This window comes from Haliotis cracherodii, unplaced genomic scaffold, assembly GCF_022045235.1.
Source record: "Haliotis cracherodii isolate W230 unplaced genomic scaffold, xgHalCrac1.p SCAF_7, whole genome shotgun sequence".
NCBI classification, from domain to species: domain Eukaryota; kingdom Metazoa; phylum Mollusca; class Gastropoda; order Lepetellida; family Haliotidae; genus Haliotis; species Haliotis cracherodii.
Window position 1 is genome coordinate 21,057,961 of NW_027266330.1, and position 24,473 is coordinate 21,082,433.

The 24,473-nt window shown below is 41.6% G+C and overlaps 1 protein-coding gene across 1 annotated transcript; it reads left to right on the plus strand.

Moving 5' to 3' along the window:
• The first annotated feature begins 1,956 nt into the window (after nucleotides 1–1,956).
• LOC139447762 (uncharacterized) lies at nucleotides 1,957–8,233 on the plus strand. The gene is made up of 4 exons (XM_071229250.1): nucleotides 1,957–2,002; nucleotides 3,745–3,843; nucleotides 7,513–7,590; nucleotides 8,070–8,233. The coding sequence occupies exons 1-4, from the start codon at nucleotides 1,957–1,959 to the stop codon at nucleotides 8,231–8,233; spliced, it is 387 nt and encodes a 128-aa protein (XP_071085351.1).
• Nucleotides 8,234–24,473: the final 16,240 nt, after the last annotated feature.

Sequence of the window (24,473 nt, forward strand, 5' to 3'; positions counted from 1 at the left end):
CATCCTAAATATCAACGCCATTCTTAGGTAACTGTCTTGTTGACAAGAACTATAATGCGCTTGAAATACCAGGATTCGAGATAACCGTATCTTTATTGGGCACTAAACAGAACCGCACTATGTCGAAGAAATGAGGAAGGGTAATTTATATCATTGTTTAATTTCTGTATTAAAAGTATAGTTGGAATCGGCCAATGAACTCAGAGATTTCTTATGATTATGGAAATGATTTTGTAGTTTTTAGGAAATCAGTATTTTGTAAAACATTGAGGTCTCGATCAGTCGGAGTTTCTGGGATAGTCGAATTTCGAGTTATCCGTAGATCGAGCGGATCAGTGGCAATAAGGATCACTATACGGGGTCATGCCTGTTGCATCTGCTTAAACGATATCGAGAATAGTTTTTATTGTTTATATGCCACTGATAAAATATAACAGACATGTCTACAATGAGCTGTACATATGATGCTGTCTCTTTGTCCCTTTTGTCTATCATTTCGCAGTACTCCGCCACTGAACCCCGTGGCATTAATCTCCTTCTAACGTATTATTAAGTCAACTTGGGTGGGTTTTATTTATTCTGATGTACGCATATACACACACCATTCATCATCCCACGTGATACATCTCAATATCTGTCAAGACAATGTCCTAGAATCCAATACATCACGGAAGCCATTAGTGACGCTTCCTGTCACTACTACTGTCATATTGATAGATTTGAAAAATACATGCAGAATGAAAAGATGTGCACATTATTGGTCACACAAGCTACAATAACTACACATCAAACGGTCACTTCTATACGATATACAGTTCTTGAAAGTTCTTGAAAGTCACAATGACCCTGGCTGTAAAAGTAAAATGATGATGAGTCATAACGCAGTCATTCCTGTTATCTCGAAGTGGAAGGAAAGAAAGTCGAGATTATGAGTAGAGATCATGACGGCGCTCTATCCTTTATCAATGTGAAAAGGGTAATTTAGTGACACTATTTACAGAACACTGTGATAAACATCATTACCACCCAATTTATAACGTCATTTCCAGGTAACGGTCTTGATGAAAAGAACAATAACTCGTTCAATACCCCCATTCGAGATAACGTATCTTTAATAGGCACTAAACAGATCCACACAATGTCGAGGAAATGTGGTAGGGTAATTTTTATTGATATTTTATTTTTATACTAACACTTTTGACACCTTTTAGTGTCAGTGAGTATGGTTTTACGCTGCTTTTAGCAATATTCCAGCGGGGGACATCAGAAATGGGCTTCACACATTGTACCCATGTCGGGAATCGAACCCTGGTCTTCGGCGTGACGAGCGAACGCTTTCACCACAAGGGTACCCAACCGCCCCAAAATACGAACAACATATATACGCCGCATACCGAGTAACATATGAGGTACAAACTCTATTTCGATAACCTCATAAGATGACAATATTCCAGATAAACACCATCTCCAGATAGTATAATGTCAGTGTCATGGTTACATATCCATTGTCTTTTGTAGTCACAAATAATCATATTATTGATTGAGTATTGGTGTCTAATGTCTCCTATCAAAGTTAAGCAGTGCTCAAGTAACTCAAGTTAATGTAACCAAATAGCTCCTTAATTTTTCATTTACATACACGGGAGAGTGATGACTTAGAAACGAGAAAGAAATCAGACAATATCTGCAGAACCTTGGTCATGTTTAAACCAACGTGGTCCTCGTTGACACGTACCTCAAACACACTGCTGTAACTTTCCTCGGTCCGTCTGACTCGTGGAGCTATACACAGAGATCTCTTACAGAACCAGCGCAGCGTTGAGTTTTTTTTGCTAAGGCGTGTGGACTGTCTAAGCACAAACGTGTCCAGCGCAACTTGTTTTTGCCCTATACTGTACCAGGCGTTCTGTAGGTGGAGTGTAAACACGCGCGTTAGACATAGGTGTAGTGGACATCATGAAGGACGTGCTAATCTTCACTGCCATTCTAGCAATGGCACTGGGTATGTTTTTACTATTTCGTATTTTTTTATCAGGCCGTTTTATCATGGCATTTTCAATTTGATTTTTAGAAGTTTTGCCATATCGAACAATATTCAGTTCAAGTTATACGCTTTATTTGACTTTGTCACTCCCTTTTCATTTTGAAGCTTTTCTTCTTTCTTTTTAAGGTGAACATATGAATACCCCAGGGGTGAATATGAAAGGTTGTCATATGAAAGGTTGCAAAAAACGAATGAATTATATGCTTTTATATTAAAGAGTTTTTATTCTTGATGAATGCTTATAAGCCATGTGATTCATTTCTTTTCTCATAAAGATGAACATCTGTAACAATTGCATGGTGAACAGTGAGCTCATTTAAGCAATGAGGCCGATTCATTAAGAGTTTTTGTTTTTCATCTTAAATTCGTCAACCTTGTGATATTATACTTAGTCTTAACAGTGACATGGAAATACACCTTATCATATAATAAACAATTTCTTATTGTGATACGGGTTGGGAATGGAGTAGTATCTTTACATTTTGTGATCCGAACATTTCTTTAGTAAATTGTTTCAACAACAATAGTTGTGTCAAGAAAATCTTTAACATGGTTGACCATCATCAGTTTATTCATGCTTATTATGAACTTAGCAATTAGGTAAAATATACAAATACAAAAGGTCAACGCCAGAGATCAACCAGTCTCGACTACCCGCCGATGCAGATTCCATTGGGTGTAAAAGGTCAAAATAACGGTGACAATAATATTGTGTGTATGAATCACTGAATACCAGGTGCTCTCTTAAAAGGGTAAGGATGTCCTGATCAAACGGTAAAGAATAATAACTCTGTCATATCTGCCTTATCAACCTCTTCTTTACCTCTGACTCGATTTTCCATCACGTTCGATGAAGTTGGTGTTAGGTTCGCATTTTTTAGATGGTTTTTCGTAAGATACATGGAGGTTTAAAAATCGGTTGATGTGGAAGATATTTGTATGTCCAAATGTTGTTAATAATGATTTTCAATATTTAACCCCCTGGGTGCCGAATTTTTATTTTCTTACGCACATTTCATAAGATCTGAAACGATTTTAAACGATGCTAGGGTTATTGGCGACATTTTTAAATAATCATTGGTAATTTGATAAAAGACAGATTCTCATGATCACTATTATGCTATTTTTGAAATTCATTTCTCCGAGTAAATATCCGAAATTTAGATTTCAAAACATGCTGTAAATAACGTCGTGAGGGGGGATTTAGTAATGTGTTAAAATGGCGACTTTAACGATGTACCTGATTTATTTTCAGAGGTCATTTTCAGTAAAAAATGTCTAAAATGACAGTGGGTAATATCACAGAACAGGGAATTATCCACTGTGAAGTGTATCTGTGTGTGTGATGTATTTTGAATTGTATTCGACTTCAAAGTGAGGGTAGAAGTGACATATAAGTATGTGCCTGTGACATATAAGTATGTGCCTGTGACATATAAGTATGTGCCTGTGACATATAAGTATGTGCCTGTGACATATAAGTATGTGCCATATAAGTATGTACCTGTGACATATAAGTATGTGCCTGTGACATATAAGTATGTGCCTGTGACATATAAGTATGTGCCTGTGACATATAAGTATGTGCCTGTGACATATAAGTATGTGCCTGTGACATCCTGGGGCATAAGCCTACCATCTGTTGTGTTGGTATTCCTCACATCCCTTCACAGTGAATGCTAAAACATTTTGTGATGCAGGAGTTGAAAGCCGTGTTTACTACTGTCCGTATCTGCATACCTGCAAGCCTGACATCCACAGTAGACATGAGTGTTGGAGGAACGACAGCTGCAAGCCAGGTAGGACCATTCAGTCATTCTGCTTCGAGTGAGTGAGTGAGTGAGTGAGTGAGTTGGGTTTAACGCCGCTTTTAACAGTATTCCAGTTATATCGCGGCGTGTCAGCTTAATGTGGGAGGAAAGCCCGAAATGATGCAGGTCTCAGACGTTTACCACTTCGGTGAAACCCACGAGCACGGGTATGGGGCTGACAAACCTAGAAACATAATTTGGGTGAACCGGGATTCGAACCCACTATCATAGGTTTCTTGCGTGCCCAAGGGACGCAACTCTCCACAGCGAATGGCGGCGCCTTAGACGACTGGGCCACCCGTGCCTCCTCATTCTGCTTCGAGGTGAGGTGAGGTGAGGTGAGGTGAGGTGAGGTGAGGTGAGGTGAGGTGAGGTGAGGTGAAATGGGGTTGACGTTACGTCATTACTGCACTTATGGTGACGTATATGACGTGTGGCTGCGTGTACTAGTCCGGACTGATGCCGATTTATAGTGCTAGCCCACAGAGCTACCATGCCGCAGTTTAACATGAATACCCCACTCAGCCACAGTAAACTGACTCCGAGTCCTTGTTTTTGTCCCTTAATGCCGATCGCAAGCCAGGGTACCAACATGTACCATCTTTTAAAGTATTTTGGTATGACATGGCCAGTGATGAAACCCCGGACCTTCCGGCGGACGCTCTGGAACGATAATCCCTAGATTCTAGATTCATGTAGTTCACCTACATTTGCTTGTCAACTGGAGTCTTGTGCACTTGACCTTCTCTTGTCACGCCCTATTAGTGACGGACCATTTGATATTCTAGAGGGAGGGGTGGTTTTTTTTGGAAACAAGGTACAGACAAGTCCCGTTAATCCGACATCGATGGTTGCATATAATTGTGTCGGATTAACGAGTATGTCGGATAAACGAAATTTAGTAGTATCAACGTTCGTGATCGAAAATCGGACAACTACACGATACATAAGGATTCAAACACGTTATTAAAAATATAAAATATATATTCATATTGTTATGTTAAATTGTTGGCGGAATATGTTTTCTAATCATTCAACCTCTAAAGTTTAACACAAAACAACTGTTACGGACTGTTTGACAGATTCAAAATACTTTAAAAAGCATAGTCTGGAATGAAAGTCGCAACTTTGAAACTGGTACCCTAAACTTAAGAAAGCTGCTTTCTAAGTGGCTAACGTCGACTTCCTGTTGGTCATTTCATTGGTAGGTCATAGTTCGCGAAAGGTTGTTCTGACGTGACTTGTAATGGGATGTCCTCATCGATAGAGAGAACTTGTATTTTTTCAGCTACAGCTTCAAAACCAGTTAGTTTTTGATAATTTAGACTATGACCCCAAAGATTATATTTTCAAACCTCCTGCTTTTGTTGCTGGCAGAGTATTTTTTCAACAGTCGAAAGCATTTGTTTTTTGATAGGCCCGTTTTATGTAGTAAGCATAGCTTTTTTTCACCTTGACCACCAAACGTTGGGTCCAGAGGACCCCAGATAACGTGTTTAAAGGGTACTCTAAAGTAATGAATTGCTGTAGTATACTGTACTGTAAGATTTGATATTTTCTTTAATTACGAGACGTTTTTATTACTTGTCAAGAATTTGGTACATTGAATATTATTGTGCGCGAATCGGGATGCAATATATTTTTTCTGCGTCCATTCTGAACATGTGTGCGTACTGGGCGCTTATTTCTTCGTTGTGTGAAACCTTTGGGTACCATGGTACACCATCAACAAAGTCACACCGAAGAACCACCCACTCCTTGTGATGCCCCATTGTAGTGAGTGAGTTGGGTTTAACGCCGCTTTTAACAGTATTCCAGTTATATCACAGCGTGTCAGCTTAATGGGGGATAAGGCGCGTGATACAGGCCTCAGACGTTTACCACTTTGGTGAAACCCACGAGCAGGGGTATGGTGCTGACAAACCTAGAAACATAATCGGGGCGAACCGGGATTCGAACCCACAACCATAGGTTTCTGGCGTGCCCAAGGGACGCAACTCTGCACAGCGAATGGCGGCGCCTTAGACGACTGGGCCACATGTGGCCCCTCCCCCATTGGAACATATACTTCAATCATAACCATCCGATGGCTTTAACAATATGTATGGGCTACTGAGATATTGGGCCCCCTTACACAAAACGAATGTAGTGTTACGACTATGATTAAACATGTTTTACAACAGTAGTCCAACATTGTCCACTTTGTGCATGCAAGCCAAGTTTTGTCCATTCTCTTGGGGATAATTATTTAAAACAAAGTCATGACCACTAAAGATTAATGATATCCTAAATCGAATCATATGTGTATTTTGGGCTGTCTCTGGATCAGGTCAGAAACAGTCACTCATCTCACAAGGTCATAGGTAGAAATAGACACAGTGGTGTCTTTACCAGGAAATAAAAGTACTATCAATGTGGCAGCTGGAGGGGTTATATATTATCATCACAAATTATTAACTGTTTTGATTAAGTGTTGCGTCCCATCTGATTGATGAGGCGACACTTGTCTTTGATTCGTGTCCTTGTGTCCTCGTGTGATGGCTTTTCGAGCCCATCAGAAGTATTTCTCATTACGTGTCTTATAACAATCCCGATACACTAAAATAAGTGAGTGAGTTGGGTTTAACGCCGCTTTCAACAGTATTCCAGTTATATCACGTCGCGTCAGCTTAATGTGAGAGGAAAACCTGAAGTAGTGCAGGTCTTAGACGTTTACCACTTCGGTGAAACCCACAAGCACGGGTCTGGTGCTGACAAACCTAGAAACATAATCGGGGCGAACCGGGATTAGAACCTACAACCATAGGTTTCTGGCGTGCCCAAGGGACACAACTCTGCACAGCGAATCGCGGCGCCTTAGACGACTTGGCCCCTCACTAAAACGAACTCTTACCTTTGAGAACATATATTGCTATGAACACTTGGAGGGTCAAATGACCATGTCTTGTTAATGTTATAGCGATAATGCCTCACCGAGCGAGATGAGTTGATCTTTCTACCGTATCATGATTAGGAAGCCCTCCAATACAGTCAAGTTAAACATAGATGCACAACATGGTCATTCACATGACATTACAGACGGGAAGTTTACAATCATCTGCCGACACATAATCGGTACATACGACTGTTCCGACCCATAATTATCATCAGACCAAGTTTGATTAAAATGTGCATTTGTGAAAAAGTAAGTTGTGAGATATTAAATACTTATTAAATATCTTTCCTCGTGTAGCGAAAACAGGATATGGGGGTCAGGCTCACTGACTTGGTTGATGCATGTCATCGTATCCCAAATGCGTGGATCGAAGCTCATGATGTCAATCACTGGAATGTCTGGTCCAGACTCGATTATTTACAGCCCGCAACAAACAACAAACAAACAAACCTAACTTCAGCCAAGTTGGCTTCAGTGGGCTTTGAAGTGTCTACCTTGATTACGTCATTAAGCTCGTTTTCACGTATTGTAAAGGGGCTCGAAAAGAGGTGATGCTCAAAAACGTGTGACGTGGGGATACATTGGGAGGAAACAACGCAAAGATCATATCTGTAACTCTTCTTTGATTCTGACACTTCAGGTTTGTCTGACAGAACTACCTTGTTGCACGTGTTAGGCGATGCGTCATTTTGAATTGTATGATCTGTGTTTCTGTATGGCAGGATTCTACTGCTGCCTGTCATCAACGTGCACCACAAAGTGCCTGAGACGTGTGTCATCATCTACACGACAACTTCAAAGTGAGTGATTCATTCTCGATATCTTTGCCATCGAGAGAGTAGGGTCAAGTTACTCATTGCAAATTTAACGAGTGTGCAGAGTATGAGATGACTTTACTATTTTTATTGAACATGTTTTTTCGCTTTTACTACTACTACTACTACTACTACTACTACTACTACTACTGGGACAGGGTGGTCAGGCTCGCTGACTTGGTTGATGCATGTCATTGATCCCAACTGCGTGGATCGATGCTCATGATGTCAAAAACTGGAGTGCCAGGTCCTGACTCGATTATTTACAGACCGCCGTCATATAGCTGGAATATTGCTGAGTGCGGCGTTAAACAAACAAACAAACAAACAAACAAACAAACAAACAAACGACATTGTGGGGAATATAACCCAGGTGTTGGGCGCGAGGAGCGACCGCTTTAACCACATAGTTACCCACCGTTTCGTGAACAGAGAGTCCATGACATTGTATCATTTTGTTTCAGAGCAGTGCCCCAAACCACAGCAGATAAAAGTATGCCCGATACGTGACAGCTATCAACAGGAAAATTGTACGTCGGACAAAGATTGTTACTCTCGTTATGGCGGAGGCATATGTTGTCCTGATGTGTGTGGAAGCTACTGTCATCTTAATTATGAGAACATTTAGACCGATAAAAGAACAAATTTCATTCCTGCACAGAGTTGTCTTGTTCTTCAGGATCAAAATACGGCGCGACGAGTGATGCAAGCAATACACTGTGTTGTCTCCCTTATGTGTGTCGGGATTCGAGTCCCAGATTCACGTCAGTTATGAACCCTAGTCGTTCCGCACCATACCTTAGCTTAGTGTACCAAAAGGTGGTTTCCGCCGAGAAGTGGGTAAGGTCAGGTTTTCCACATCTTCCCGAGGCAAGTGAGTTAACTGACTATGAAAGTCCAGTTTCCACCCTTGCCGAACTAGGCTGGTATTATGGAGTTACATTTTGGCTGGACTAACGAGTCTTTGCATAGTCCAATCAAAATCGCGCTCCGAAATCGAGATCCAGTTCGTAAACTGTCATGCAGATTTCGATCGACTGCAGGATTTGCAAAGCATTTGCACCGCTAACTCGTTGTCAAAAGATATTTTCTAAATCTGTTCATGTTTATATCAAGGTGCTCACGTGATTTGATGTACTTCGCGATGTAAGACCCGTTTTATCAAAATATATAGATCTTGATTATCGATCAGATCGTCTTGACTGGGTGCCGCCGTTTTGTTTGAAGCAAACGCAGGTGATACGAGAGCTGGAATCTGATAGGTCCATAGGTGAGGTTTAGAAGGGACATTAGCCTCTGGTGGCGCTACGATAGAGCCCAGGAATTCCAGCATAGTTCGGCAAGGGTGGAAACTGGACTTTTAAAGTCAGTTAACTCTCTTGCCCCGGGAAGATGGGTTTTTCATGAACACTAAGCTGACACGCCGTGTTGTAGCTGAATTACACTATGATAAGTACAAATGAACATTAATTAAGTACCACTTGATACAAAAACCAATTCCGAAAGATGACAAAAAATTGAACCCTAAATTATCACCACATTGTAGTACGTACTGCCGCCCAGTGAGAGCTAGAGACCCTCCAGTTGAAACCCTGAATGACCTGACCCGGGCACTGCACCAGGATAGGCTGATGATCCCAGTGTTGTAAATCAGACGTCTGATCCGTGAGAGGGGTGGATATTCCTGACATTGATTGAAGAGTCAGAAGTGATTCCAAGGTTGACTCCCAACGCCGCACTCAGCTAAAGTACAGCTATATGACAGCGGGCTGTAAATAATCGAGTCTGGACCTGGCAATCCAGTGTTTGATATCATGAGCATCGATCCACGCAGTTGGGATCAATGACATGCATCAACCAAGTCAGCGAGCCTGACCGCCCGATCCCGTTAGTCGCCTCTTACGACAAGCATAGTCGCCTTTTACGGCAAGCATGGCTGTGGGTTGCTGAAGATCTATTCTACCCCGGATCTTCACGGGTCTCCTTATTATGGAAAAAAGGTTTGAAATGTAAATAACAGGAACATACATCAACATATCAATTATAACATATACTATGTCATACTAGTTGGTTTTACGGCGCTTTAAGTAACGTTACAGCAATATCAAAAACATGTTGGGAATCGAAACCGGGTTTTGGCAAGACAAGCGAACGCATAACCACTCGGCCAACACGAAAATATTTAACATTTCAGAAGGCACGTCAATTTTCACAAAATGCAACAGAACATTGTATGCTATTTATACTAAATATAACTCTTAAAAAATAAGAAACGCACAGGTAGTATGTAGTTCATTGAACCTGTCTACACAAAAATCCGGTACATAAATTGGATATATGTTATCGGAAAATGTTGGTGGCCTGATATTCGACAAACGGTGCGTCAAAACGCAGCCATTGTCGATTTGCAATGACTTAAACGGCATTGTTTTCACACTTGTTAAAAAATGTGATGGAGGAAAACAGTAAAGCAAAATGCACGTGCAAGTTATGGCATTAGTAACTCGTGGTAGTGGCTAGAAAAAGGCAAGCATCAGCCAATAATTTGTCATTCAATTGTCAACATTTTTTCAAATTCGAAAATGCCGAGACTCAGCGCTGCCGATCGGAACATCGCCATAGGACGTATCCAAAGAGGGGAATCGCAGTCTTCTGTTGCACGCCACTTCAACGTCCACAACAGCACCATTTGCCGACTTTGTGACCGATACACACAGTTCGATTCCACTGCAGACCGTCCGAGAGCCGGCCGACCAAGAGTTACCACCCCTGCACAGGATCGCTACGGAGACTCCAGGGCGCATCCCTGGTTTGATGAAGATATCGGACCAGACTGTCAGGAACCATCTTCGAGAGGCTGGAATCCGACCCAGAAGACTATCGTCCCTGTTTTGCAACAGATCCACCGACATCGACACTTGCGTTGGTGTCATACCTGTCAGCCTTGGAATTTGAGAAACTGGAGACGACTGTGGTTTAGCGATGAATCACGATTTCTCCTTCACCGGCGAGATGGAAGACAACGTGTTAATCGCCGTCGAAATGAGTCTTTTGACCCACATTGTGTGCGTGAATTCGAAAAATTCGTTGGCGGTAGTGTCATGGTGTGGGGGCCATAACCAACACCACGAAATCTGACTTAGTTGTGGTTCAGGGAAATTTGACAGCAAATCGCTACATGAATCAAAAATCTTCAACCTCACCTTCTTCAAATCATTGACCACCAGAGGGAGATGTTTCAACAGGACAACGCTCCACCGCATACAGCTCGTGTCACGGTAGACTTCCGTCATAATGCCAACATCAACGGCTTGCCCTGGCCGTCGAGATCTCCAGATCTCAGCAATACCCTTTGGCAAAGATAACCATAAGCTTTTGGCTGAGACTTCTTATAAATATGTAAAGGGTTTTGTCGCTTTTGTTTTACACCGCAACTGTCATGGGAGAGCTGTGAAAGAATGGCGGGACTATTGTCGACTGCGGTGTTAATCAATACTCTACCTATCAACATCGGAAGCTAAGTAATATTGTCATTAAGCATAATGACATACGTTGTGAGTAACTTATCGATCTGTTGTTTAACGCAATGTTTCGCACGTAATCAAACTGTTAAAGTTATAATGATATTTACAGTCTCCTTGAAGATTATATCAATTACCTTGAGAAGATGGCCCAAACCAGTTAGTTAGTGACATCGGAATATTCCCTGATCAATATCACATGGATGGGATACCTCACAAATACACGAACTTACAAAACATTTATTGTTATCATTGTCCCCCCTAGGATGGCAAGTCCTTGGTTACCGAACACCAAAATATGAAAAATATTAATACATAGTGTTAATGATAAAACGCGGTCAGCAAAGTGAATAGGGACAATGTCGTTGGACAAATTTCAAAACATATTTAACAATTTAGGGTATTTTCTTCAGAATTCTATGTAGATATATTTCAAATGTTTGAATTTTAAAAAATCTCCGATAATCTCAGCTAGAAGTATGGTAAGTTACCTCTATGACCGGCACAATTGCAGCAATGTCTTGGTTAAGGAACACACTAGTATTATTTAGGATGAAGGAGTTTACATGACGGACTGCCCCCTAATACCATTGAAAAGTAAAGAATAGCACAATACTGTTAGCAAGCCTGTTCTCTTTTTGAATGCTACTGATAAATACTTTTTTAGTTATTGATATTTACATGTAGCCAATGACACATTAGTTATATTATCCAGATTGTTGATACAAATGTCAATGTGAATTTAAATAAGAAACATGCAAACTTTCACCTTTAAGATTTGACCGCTGCAGAAAATTCCATTGTCATTTATGCCACATACATGCAGATAGAGGCCTCGACATATGACGAAACTTACGCAGATATTCGGAAAGATGTCATCTTTGTAAACATCTTCTGCAAACATTTCAGCTTAGTACTCAGTTGAGTTTGTGTCTTATGTTTGAAGTTCCCTCGATCAAATGTAGCTCAACTTTATTCATAGTTGTCAGGCTAATTCTGGGGGTGTTGAGGTGTTTGCCATATTTCAAGATTTGTTGTCAATTTTATATCTACTTAAGTATGGTTCAATTGTTAGCAGCCATATATACATATATATATGTGTGTCTGTCCGAGACCGTTTTATCTCTGACAGATGATCCCCTTACTTTGTTTTGAAAATCAATCAATCAATCAATCAATCAATCAATCAATATTTTTTTTATTTATTTATTCATTAATTTTATTATTATTTATTTATTTATTTATTTTCAAAACAAAGTAAGGGGAACATCATCTGCCAGAGATAGAACGGTCTCGGAACCAAATCATGACACTTCAATGAAAGGGATTCAAATCCCTCTCAGCAATAAGTATTGTTGATTATATAGGCTTGTTTTAATGCAGTATTTGAAGTGATATCGGGCATGCGTTGTCTCAAACGTGAAGTGCGCGTTGAGAGGTAGCCAATGTGTTTAATGTGTCTCAAGTTTCTGCAGACACAAAATATTAATGATCGGCCCCGCAGAGGGCGCCCCTGGGTTTGAAAAAGTACCTCTTATTTAATCAAAACATATCTACCCATCTATTAATGTTTAGAATCATAGATTCCCAGCGGATAGTGAGTGACTGAGTGAGTGAGTGAGTATGGCTTTATGCAGTTTTTAGCAATATTCCAGCAATATCTCGGCGAGGAAGACCAGAAATGGGCTTCACACATTGTACCCATGTCGGAAATCGAACCCGGGTCTTCGGCGTGACAAGCGAACGCCTTAACCACTAGGCTACCCGACCGTCCCAGTTGTAATCATAGATTCCCAGTAGATGTAAAAAACTTACTAGAGAAGAACGAACATGTCAACCACCTTCCCTGTAGTAGCTGATGAATATCATTTTACATTTACATGTGAATTCTTTGCTCTCTATAGATCTCTACACATCCCCGTATATTATTACAAGTCCCCCAATACCCATTAAGCGGCAAGACTATTTTCCATCAGCACTAAACACATGCAAAATTTATGTAAATGTACCTCCACACTCATGAGTTCTAAAACCCTTCATCCTGATGTTAATTTAAACCTGCAATGTATGTAATCAATGTCTTAAATTGTTCTATGTTTATTTATCTAATGTTAATTATATATTGCACTCTTGTACCACCGTGGGTGGTTTTGAGTAAATGGATGAATATGAATATGTTAATGCAAGTGCATGATCGATAACTAAAAAAAACAGGCTTTACGAAATGGAGCCCAAGCAGTCAATCAAATCGCCGTTCACTTGCGCCAGGGAGGCCAGAAACCTATGATTGTGGGTTCGAATCCCGGTTCGCCCCGATTACGTTTCTAAGTTTGTCAGCACCATACCCGTGCTCGTTAGTTTCACCGAAGGGGTAAACGTCTGAGACCTGCATTACTTCGGGCTTTCCTCCCACATTAAGCTGACACGCTGTGATATAACTGGAATACTGTTAAAAGCGGCGATAAACCCCACTCACTCACTAGCGCCAGGATACAGTAAATATGCATGCTAGGCGACCACGTGCTGTACCACCGTTAACAAACAGACACATTCTAGCCAGACGCAGAAAGCGTAGAAACTGGGAGACTCACAGACTCAAGACTTTTTGGAAAGGCGCTGACGTGTCTGGATGCGTCCTAACGAACGTCACGCGAACATCAATGTAGGGGTCGGCCTGTATTGATATTGTTTGTTTGTTTGTTGTTTAACGCCGCTTTCAGCAATATTCCAGCTATATGGCGGCGGTCTGTAAATAATCGAGTCTGGACCAGACAATCCAGTGATTAATATCATGAGCATTTGGGATCGATGACATGCATCAACCAAGTCAGCAAGCCTGACCCCCGATCCCGTTAGTCGCCTTTTACGGCAAGCATGGGTTGCTGAAGACCTATTCTACCCCGGAATCTGTATTGATATTGGGCTGAATGACAATGACAGCCAGAACACCACTGCATATTGTCCATGGAAGGGTCACTGAGCAGTTCTACCGTGACAACAAACTGGCGCCATTAGTGGTGCCGTTGGCTCGCAATGCAGGTCTGCGTTTTGTCTTCAAGACGATAACGCTCGTGCCCTCCGTGCACGTATCGTAATTGACTACCTCCACCAGCAAAACATCACCTGACCAAAGTACATCTGAGATATGATCGAGATACGTGCCAAAGGCCACGCGCCACGTTATTCGAATTGGGCCTGGCGATGCAAGAGAAGTGGACACGACTCCCTCAAATCGTCATTGGGAGATTGATTCGAACCATGCTAGGAACGTATGAACGAGTTTTTGACCAATCGTTAGGGCATGACTCATTATTTATCAAGACCGATGAAGATCCGGCGTAGAATAGGTCTTCAGCAACCCATGCTTGCCGAAAGAGGCGACTATGCTTGTCGTAAGAGACGACTAAAGGGACCGGATGGTCAGGCTCGCTATGTTGGTTGATGCATGTCATGGATGTCAATTGCGTGGATCGATGCTCATGATATCAATCACTGGATTGTCTGGTTCATACTCGGTTATTTACACTCCGCCGTCATATAGCTGGAATATATTATTAAACAACAAACTGAACGAGAAAACTAAACTTGTTCACATTTCGTCTTTCTTGGTGGTTTGCAACCTCACAATACACAGCCAACATGTTCTGTTGGTTGTCATGTCACACCAAGTCCTTCCTTGTTCTCAGCAATCTATTACCATCACTCGCGACCTCTTTGTATGTCTGTAAACAACTGTTACTTTCGAATATCACCTACACGTTGGAGAGTATAACAACAGGGGTGCAGTCTCTCCAGACAGGTTTTATTGCGAACACGTACATGGACTTACACTGTAAACAGATATACGAACACGATAAAACACATCTGAGATCACTTGACAACAAAATGTATGCAATGATTTCATTATTATTTCAGAAATTTTGTCACGATTTGATATAAACCTGAAGCTTGCCGCGGTACAAAACTGGCAGAATCAGCATGCTGTGACGCCTCAGATTCGAGCAATCTGATAGGTCCTCTATTTACTGTCCTGTTGTTATATGTCGTTGTCAGCAATATTCCATGCAGTGGCACAAGCACTACCACGGCCAGTGCCTAATCGAGTCAGGCAAAATGGTTCACATCATGATCAACGTCCAACGACTCGGGGATACGATGAAACAGAAAAGTCTACGCCAGACAACGATTTAGGTTATTGAAGGGCACAATAATTAACATAGGATACTATGGCGTTGAAGAAGAACAAGCAAGCGTAATAATGCATTCTTGACAGAAAAGAAATAGGGACCTAATCTGTTCAATGACCTAATCGATGTCCACAATACAGCGTTGACTAAAACAAGCATCGAGTAAGTATAAAATGTGTTATGGACAGAAAACCGACGACTACAGGAGCGTAATCTACACTTCAGTAACATTCAATAAGAGAAGACATACTTTCATTGGAGCATATATATCTGTGTACGTTAGAACCTAACGGCGCAATACTCGCTTCATATTATTCTCGGTGGGTCCTCCATAGAATGCTTACGACGTAGATAAGTGATTTGCCTCTTATTTAAATCCGTCTTACAGTGTTGAAATACGAAGATTAAAGACGGTCGTCTTCACAAACTGATTTCCTTAACTTATGAAAATCAAACGGTGTCACATAACTTATTTGTAAAGAGTTCGTATTTACCAGCAATAATTACAAATTTGTAACCTAACGCTATAATCGTCTGGTTCAAATACAAATGCTATTACCGCATTACGCACAGACACAACTACTATTTTAAAAATCAATAGAGGTTATCACGCGAGTGTGTTTGGGGATGGTTAATATCATGCATTAGGAGTTAACATTGCATTTAGCGAGCCTTACCGTCCCCAGACACACAAGCGTGATCATGATAATTATGTCATTCTTTAATTCTGTGCTTCAAAATCGCTTTCATTCTCTCACAAACATTACCTAAACATTGCAAGTTTTCCTGGAATGCGCGCATTAATATATATTACGTCACAGGGTAAGTGATGTGTCAGTCGGACAGTGACAGTAGCCAATATAGTTCCAACTGAGTTCGGTTTCTTATATAGTGGCGAGGCAACATATACGCAAAACAACAATTGTTTTTAATTGCCTTTCGCGGCAATCCATCGGTCTGTCCGCTAGAGTAACTGCCCTTTGTCAAAGGGGAGCTACTCTAACCCTAGCCTATGAGGCGTCACGGCCACGGTCAGACGTTGTTGACAGTAGGTCTCTCCTGTCATAACGTTAAGAAGTGTAGTCAGATGTACACACAGCGACAACAACAAACAAGGTAAAAATTAAAACATATTTCGGCCAAATCCGACTCTTTTAATTTGTTGAGAAGGTTCCAAGCCGCAGAGGTCAACATGCACAGATATGGCTACTGATCCCGCTTGGCTAGGCCTCGTGCCCTCGCAAAATTGTTTCGAAATTTATATCTCCAAAGTTGCCAAAACTTATAAAATGCTTTAGCTACGTCACAGTTAGACACTGATTTTCAGTATATTAGACTGTTCTTTTGATAATGATTAGCAATTATCCCTGTAGTTGATCCAGATTTCCGATGCTTAATTCTGACTCGATCGCTGAATGACGAGGGCGACGCCATGTTTGTTGATAAACAGTGAAAGTAGTCCCTACTTGACCTTTGATATTTGAATCTCTATCCGCATATGACCCCAAAGAATATCGTTTTTTATCCGTTGGCTTTATCCTGCCGAGGAACGTACCCATTATATTATAAATACAATTATGCTGTTGTATTTAGAAAAGGAATCGTGGTTACGTTGGTAACGACAGGTGGGGTGTCTTCTGGTGCCAGCTGGATAATGATAACAGCATACGTCAGCAAGGTTCCAATAATCTGAAATAAATGGAAAGGAGGACATGCGTAAAGTAGCCATCCAACAGCATGTCGCAAACAGCTTGGATCTGGGCTTGTGTCACGAAAGAACGGGACACGACAGTGTTTACTAAATTGGTTGTTTCCGGCATGTCGCAAACAGCTTGGATCTAGGCTTGTGGCAGGAAAGAACGGGACACGACAATGTTTACTAAATTGGTTGTTTCCAGCATGTCGCAAACGGCTTGGATCTGGGCTTGTGTAAAGAAAGAACGGGGCACGACAATGTTTACTAAACTGCTTGTTTCCAGCATGTCGCAAACAGCTCGGATCTAGACTTGTGTCACGAAAGAACGGGGCACGACAATGTTTACAATAATTACTTGTGGGTGGGGTGAGGTGAAATGGGTTTAATCCTCGCGTTCAAGATTATTACACTTATATAGCGACGTACATGAAATTCATGAGTGTTTGTGTGTGTGTCTGTTTGAACTAGTTCGGACTGATGCCGGTTATATACAGTAAACTACGGTTAAAACGAACACGCTTATAACAAACTGACGGATATAACGAACTTAATGTTTGGTCCCGACTATTTGCTGTAGTTATGCTGTATATATGCTTATGACGAACTACGGTTATAACGAACTAAAATTAGTAGTCCCTTTGAGTTCGTTATAACCGTAGTTTACTGTAGTGATAGTCCACTAAGTTACCTGTTACAAACAGGAATGCCACATTCACAAACAGTACACCGACTCCGAGTCGACCAGTCCTTGTTTATATTAATGCAGACAGCCAGGCAGGGTAAGTGAGTGAGTGAGTATGGTATACGCCGCTTTTAGCAATATTCCAGCAATATCACGGCGGGGGACACCAGAAATGGGCTTCACACATTGTATCCATGTCGGGAATCGAACCCGGGTCTTCGGCGTAACGAGCGAACGCTTTAACCACTAGGCTACCCGACCGCCCCCAGGCAGGGTAAGAACAAGTGCCATCTTTAAACGTATTTTGGTATCAAGACGCCGGGGATCGAACCCCGAACCTTCCGCTCTCCGGGCAGACGCTCCACCACAAGACCACTTACAAATAAGGATAATGATGTTTAACAAGACACTTTATACTAGTATCTACACTACACGCTGCTGAGAGTGAGTGAGTGAGTACGGTTTTGTGCCGCTTTTAGTAATGTTCCAACAATATAACGGCTGGGACACCTGAAATAAGCCTCACACATTGTACCCATGTAGAGAATCGGGTCTACGGCGTAACGAGCGAATGCTTTAACCACTAGGCTATCCCAACGCCCCCTACACGCTAACTATGCACGGTGGCTAAATAGTGAAATAACTGCGAATATGATGTATCAACATGCCTCGAACAAAAAGGATTATTTTCATCATACTTACAGTAAGCACAGTTGAACCATCCACAGTAAACAGCCCATACACGGTGTAGCCAATTGGTGGCCCTGCCAGTCGATTCGCGAAGATAGACACCTGAAATATTTTAAGAGCAAAATGTTTATGACTTCTTGAAATTCAAAGAAACTTTGTTCGGAATGTTGGTTCAGCAAGAGGACAGATGATACAAAATAACACATTCCCAGATTGTTTGTTAATGACATGGCTATTATACAAACAAAACTTCCGTATGTAATTTGCCTTTTGTGTAACGCGGCTTAAATATAATCGAATCTGGACTAGGCAGACTATTATTAATATAGAGATGCATTATAATGTAATCTTACACTGAATACAGGGAGTAAAACGTTGGTTAAGACGTTTAAACAAGCATTCTAAACAGGTACATGTATATTGCTTCTCAACTGCTCAAGGTTTGTAGACTGGTACCCATCACCTATTTTACATGTACTTACAATCTGCAGGGTCTTGGGGGATAGTTCCGACATATCCATCCGCAGCAGGTCGTCAAGGCAACCATGAGCCTGAACATAAACGTTCTTGTATACATATATATATATATACAATAACCTTGGACGCGACGTTAAACCCACTTTCACCTCAACTCACATCTTTTGGTATTTCGTGGCCGGGGATCGAACCCCGGACCTTCCGCTCTCCGGGCGGACGCTCTACCACTGGACCACGGAGGCGGATGACAGTATTGAGATAACACCTGAGGTTCAAACAACAAACTACCCATAGGTCAAACACCTGGATATGTAGTCAACAAACTGAAGCGCTCAAGCAAAAGAGGCTGAGGGCATTGATATTTACATATTCTATCACGTTCAAGGCAACCCGCTCGTAGTTGCGCCGCCACTTCTGAAGAGTGCGCAAGCGCTTGGAGCTATTGCAGACCCCGGGAAGAGCGATTAATTTGCTTATGCCTGTGTCACATATCCACCGATGCCGGGAAAGGCTGAAAATTGAGAGATACCCTACGGTATCTGTGAGCATTGGCCATGTCTTTTGTCATCGGGCAGACCCCGGTGAAAACATCGGAAGAAAATAACTCAGAGTTATTTTCTTGCGGCGACCGGTGGTCCACACCCCCATCGGTCATGAATCTGGGACACATCTTCCGGCAGCCCACCAGTGATCCGACAGTCACCTGCCAGACCGGGAGGGAATCGGACGAATTTTGCAGTGCGCAGGTGTGGTATGGTCATCGCAGGATAGCCGAAAGGTCATCTGCCGGGAATTGGTCAATCCTCGGAATGTTCCCCTCCGGTGACCGGACGATTGAGCCAAGTCGCAAGGTGACCAACCGGAGTCCGGGCAATCATTGAGCAGGCATTGAGCTGGTATCATTCATCGGACACCGGAAATGTTGACGAGCCTGTTCCGTGGTGTGTATGATGGGCTAAATGGGATGAGCAGCATAGAATGTCTTCAGGATGCCTGTCCCTCCACACACACTGAGACTGGCCTGGTTCCATATGCTGTACGCTAGAGCTCGTATCTCCATATGCCTTTCCACATTCCATCTCCGAAGTTTCAGAGTTACAAAATCAACTGAAATGTGATATAGTCCTTGCAGCAATTTCGACGGCGAACACGAACTATGATCGGCCGAACACTGAGCGGGCTTCTTTTATAGCGAGCAGGAAACGGGTGGTGTTCATCCGGGCATCCGTTCAACCATTCGATTTGGTTTACATCGGACGGGCACCGTCAAATCATCAAATCGGATGCGAGACCATACTTTCGCTTGTAGTCAGAAATCCCCTTCACGAGGGCGTCCATGTGCGCACAACATGCATGCAATCCAAGGGTAGACTGGTAGCTCATTCCAAGGTAACACAGAAAGTATGAAATATAGACTACAGCTATTCCCGAGAGTCCATCTTCTGATACAATCACCAAGAAGAAGCGGACAGTATTGGACCACGCGAGTATGAGAAGGGCTATAACATATATCCTCTGACATCGCCGTCGGGTACGTGGGCTCGAGGGAAGGACATAATGCCCCGTAATTTGTAGACTTAAAATGAGGGGTCTAAACGCTGTGGATATCTCCTGGTCCATTATGCAGTCTATTTGAGTCTGTGAGAAGTCCACGATCACTTCCCAAGGTGTAAGTTACCAGCACGCGCTCCTCGCCAGGACTAAAGTACTCACGGAAATGGAAAAAAACTGTTTTTCTCAATTTAAAAATCGACACAAAGTGTTACGTAGCTGTAAATACGAAATAACAAAACAACTCGAAAAGTACTAGTCTGGATTTGCTAGTTTGATCTCAGTGAACAATACAAAATGTACTTTACAGGAGGTAATTTGTCGGCACTTTCAACATTCAAAAATAAAACTAAGTCCAAATTGACATAGCAGAAACAGACTATAGGCATTATGCACCTGTTCTCACCTGTCATCAAGGTGTCATAGGTCACCTTGATCTACTTACACCTGGTTATGCCCTGTTTCACAATAGTCTGTTTTATTCACATTTTTACACACTTTTACGTGTAAATAGGCATAAAAACATTTGATACGCTGTATTTGTGCCACGGCCCAATTAGTACTAATTTTGTTGTTTGAATATTTACATATTTTGTATATTAACTGCCATAATTTAAGATCTGAGGTCGAAAAAACAGGATTTTTTTCATTTCCGTGAGTACTTTACTAATGAATATTAATAAGGCATTTGGGTAAATAGTTACACGTCTGTCTGTAAATAGTATCATCGATCATCGATAACCAGAAAGTTAATGACCACACATTATTAATATAGGATCTAAGCCAATTCTCCGAGCAGAGAGTTATCCAAGCTGAAACATCTGTTGTCGATAACCATAATCCCATATACAATCAAGATGGCGTTTCTTTATATTTGCAAGCAAAATTTAAGGCAAATGGAATTCATACCAAGCAGATTCTCAAAAACTAACAATAGTTTGCAATCGTAGAATAGAACCAAGTTCCATTCTGTCAAAACATTTGATTTTTCAACTCATCACACATGACAAACTTAAGAGAAAAATTTCATTCCTTGATCAATGGGACATTTAATACTAAACGTGGGGTACATAGATATAGTTACTTAGCTATCCGCAAAAGGTTCTGGACAATTTGTCAAATATGAAAGCATCTGACGTTTACTGAGAAAACAGTATGTGGAATTTGGGGGTAGGACATTTAGGTCAGAAGTAGGCATCTCCATAAATACCAGTTATGTTTCCCTTCTTTCCGATCTATTTCTTTATGCATATGAATCAGAATTTCTGTTTGGATTGGCATCTCCAAAACAAGGGAATTCGGCCAAGAAGCTTAACTTAAGCCTAAGGTGTATAAGATCTGAAATCGCTAATAACCAAGAGGGACAACTTCAACTTTCCAATCGCCAAGTATCCAATTACTTGGAGCAATATTCTAGAGGCACAAGTCTTTAGTGTTTACATTTCACACCTTTTTAGGGTACAATCAAGCAAGCTCTTTCTGACATTGTATTGGTTTGGTTTGGTTTGGTTTGTTTTTTTAACGCCGCAGTAATATTCCAGCTATATGATGTCGGTCTGTAAATAATCTGTCTGGACCAGACAATCCAGTGATTAATATAATGAGCATCGATCCACGCAATTGGGATCGGTGACATTTTTCAGCCTAGTCAGAGAGCCTGACCACCCGATCCCGTTAGTCACTTTTTATGACAAGCATAGTCACCTTTTACGGCAAGCACGGGTTGCTGAAGACCTATTCTATCCCAGAATCTTCACATTGCCATACGACACTTGCTTAAACGTTGTTTCATCATGGTTACACCATTCATACTGATTTCAATAGATTCGACTGAGTGAGTGAGTATAGTTTTACGCCGCTTTTATCAATATTCCAGCTATATCACGTCGGGGAACACCGGAAATTAGCTTCACACATTGTACCCAAGTGGAGAATCGAACCCGGGCCTTCGGTGTGACGTATCAACGCCTTATTCACTAGGCTACCCCACCGCCCCAGTTTCATCAAAATAAATATAACTCGTCAATGCAAGAGAAAACACAATCTAGATTATCCCCTGAAATATATTTCATTTGGCGTAAAGGCCAAATAGCTGTGAAAATTATATAAAAGGACCACTGAAATCAGTTATGACACCAGACGTTCGCGAAAAGGTACAGCATGCCCTTCCCTAACGGTAGCACCCGCCAGTCACACAATTTGCATAAACAGTAGGTATTTATTGCTTGACGCAAGAAAAGGTGGTACATGTTATCAATCTTCGTTCACACAGCTACGGTGCGGTTAATGCCGTTAACAAGCCGTTCGTTGCAAACTCGTACCGATGACACTGACAATTGCGTAGACCCCCTTGCAACAACAGACATTAAACCACCAACAATTACATGATAGTTTGTAAAACAACTTTTTCTCTACTTCATGACAATGTCTGAAATTATGGTGACGAGTTGGTAGGGACAAATACATAACCTTCATGCCATTTAAGACGAATGGTTGCTTTCGGATTTCTATCTATTTTGCATTTCATCGGGACGTTGATACAGCCAACGGACTGTATGCGTGCAAATAAACATCTAAAGCATGTGGACCCGACATTGTACGTTAGACCATTGATGTCATACCTTCACACTGAGATTGGCAGATGTTATAATAGCCATAAACAATGTTGATATTCCTGACGTCGCCGTGACAAGAGCAGCCAGGAATTCCTCTGTTGTGAGCCCTCCCCTGACAAGGCCATACAACAAGAAACATATGACTGGGATCCACACAGCGCAGAAGGAAAACAGGAAGTGCGTTATCATGTGATTAGCCTTGTCTAGTATCCCAGTTAAGACGGTATGCTGGTGTCTGATTGTTTCGCATTTCACATCCGCATCTTTGTCGATCCCCATTTGTATAACGGCTGTGTTGATGGCATCATACTCCTTCCCCAGAATATAACAACATGATGCTACGAACACCAGCACAATATTTGAGGGCACTGCACTCAAGGCGCTTATCGCACTTATGAAAATCAGTCCGAATATTCTTGATATACCTTTCATTTTGTCGAAAGGAACATTAATGTCATTGAAGTTTGACTGTGTGAAAACGGTGAAGACAATTACATATGATGTAAATGCAAAAACTTCATAGACAGCAATTGAAGAAAGGAAGATGACTATCCATGTCTTCAGTTTCTTCAAATTGAACGCAAGACCAAACAGTTTCTTGTAGTCAGATAGATCTTTCAAGAAGGGATCCATATGCTTTGTGCATGCGTATAAAAGAGCTGTAGACATGTAGGCAGAACCAAGAAAACAAATGAAGTAAGAAAGAATGGCCATCAAACTTCCCGAAAATCCCTCTCTAGATCCAAAGATGACGCAGAACCGCGCTGCATTGAACCATCCTAATGCCAGAAGCGTAACACTGTATATCCACTGTGCGACTGCCTGGCAGTGCCGTCTTCCTGGGGGCACATAGAGACCTACGAACTGTAAGCATGTTGTTAAAGCTCTGAAAGTGGTCTCCACCTCTTCGTCCAATATAAACTTTATCTTCATGCCTTCCGTCAATGATGTGCTCGCCTGAAATGTTTGTCGCAGACTGATAATCGTGGTTTTGATTGCTGTAGTTCTTGAGACCATGAATAACAATCAAAACAATGGTATTCCTCGTCAAGTATAAAAGTGAGTATTTTTCATGTTAGTGGTTCAGCTCAAAGCTTCGGCTCAGGCCCGACTGATTAGCGTCCAATGGTCTCTATCACGTTTATTTAAGTATAGTTAATGTTATCACAACACTACCTGTCATTATCGTGTTTTTTATCAGCAGCACTCCGGAGTAATAATAGCAGCACTGAGTGGATTTGCCATCATTCGTTCCGAGGAATTGATCGGATGCTTTTCACTTACTGTCGGACTGCACTGGGTCTAATTGCACAAAGCAAATATAGAAAGCAATGGCGACACACACGTTTTTCAGTTCAAATATAATAAAGCATGGGTTTGCTGAAGGCCTATTCCAACCCCGATCTTCAAGGGATGCATGATGGGACATAAGGAGTGATTGATCGCGGT

Bases quoted from the DNA above. Each gene is read 5' to 3' on its own strand.
- LOC139447762 (XM_071229250.1), top strand. From the start codon at position 1,957: ATGAAGGACGTGCTAATCTTCACTGCCATTCTAGCAATGGCACTGG. The intron at 2,003-3,744 runs GTATGTTTTTAC...TTTGTGATGCAG, and splicing joins CATTCTAGCAATGGCACTGG to GAGTTGAAAGCCGTGTTTAC. The intron at 3,844-7,512 runs GTAGGACCATTC...TCTGTATGGCAG, and splicing joins GAACGACAGCTGCAAGCCAG to GATTCTACTGCTGCCTGTCA.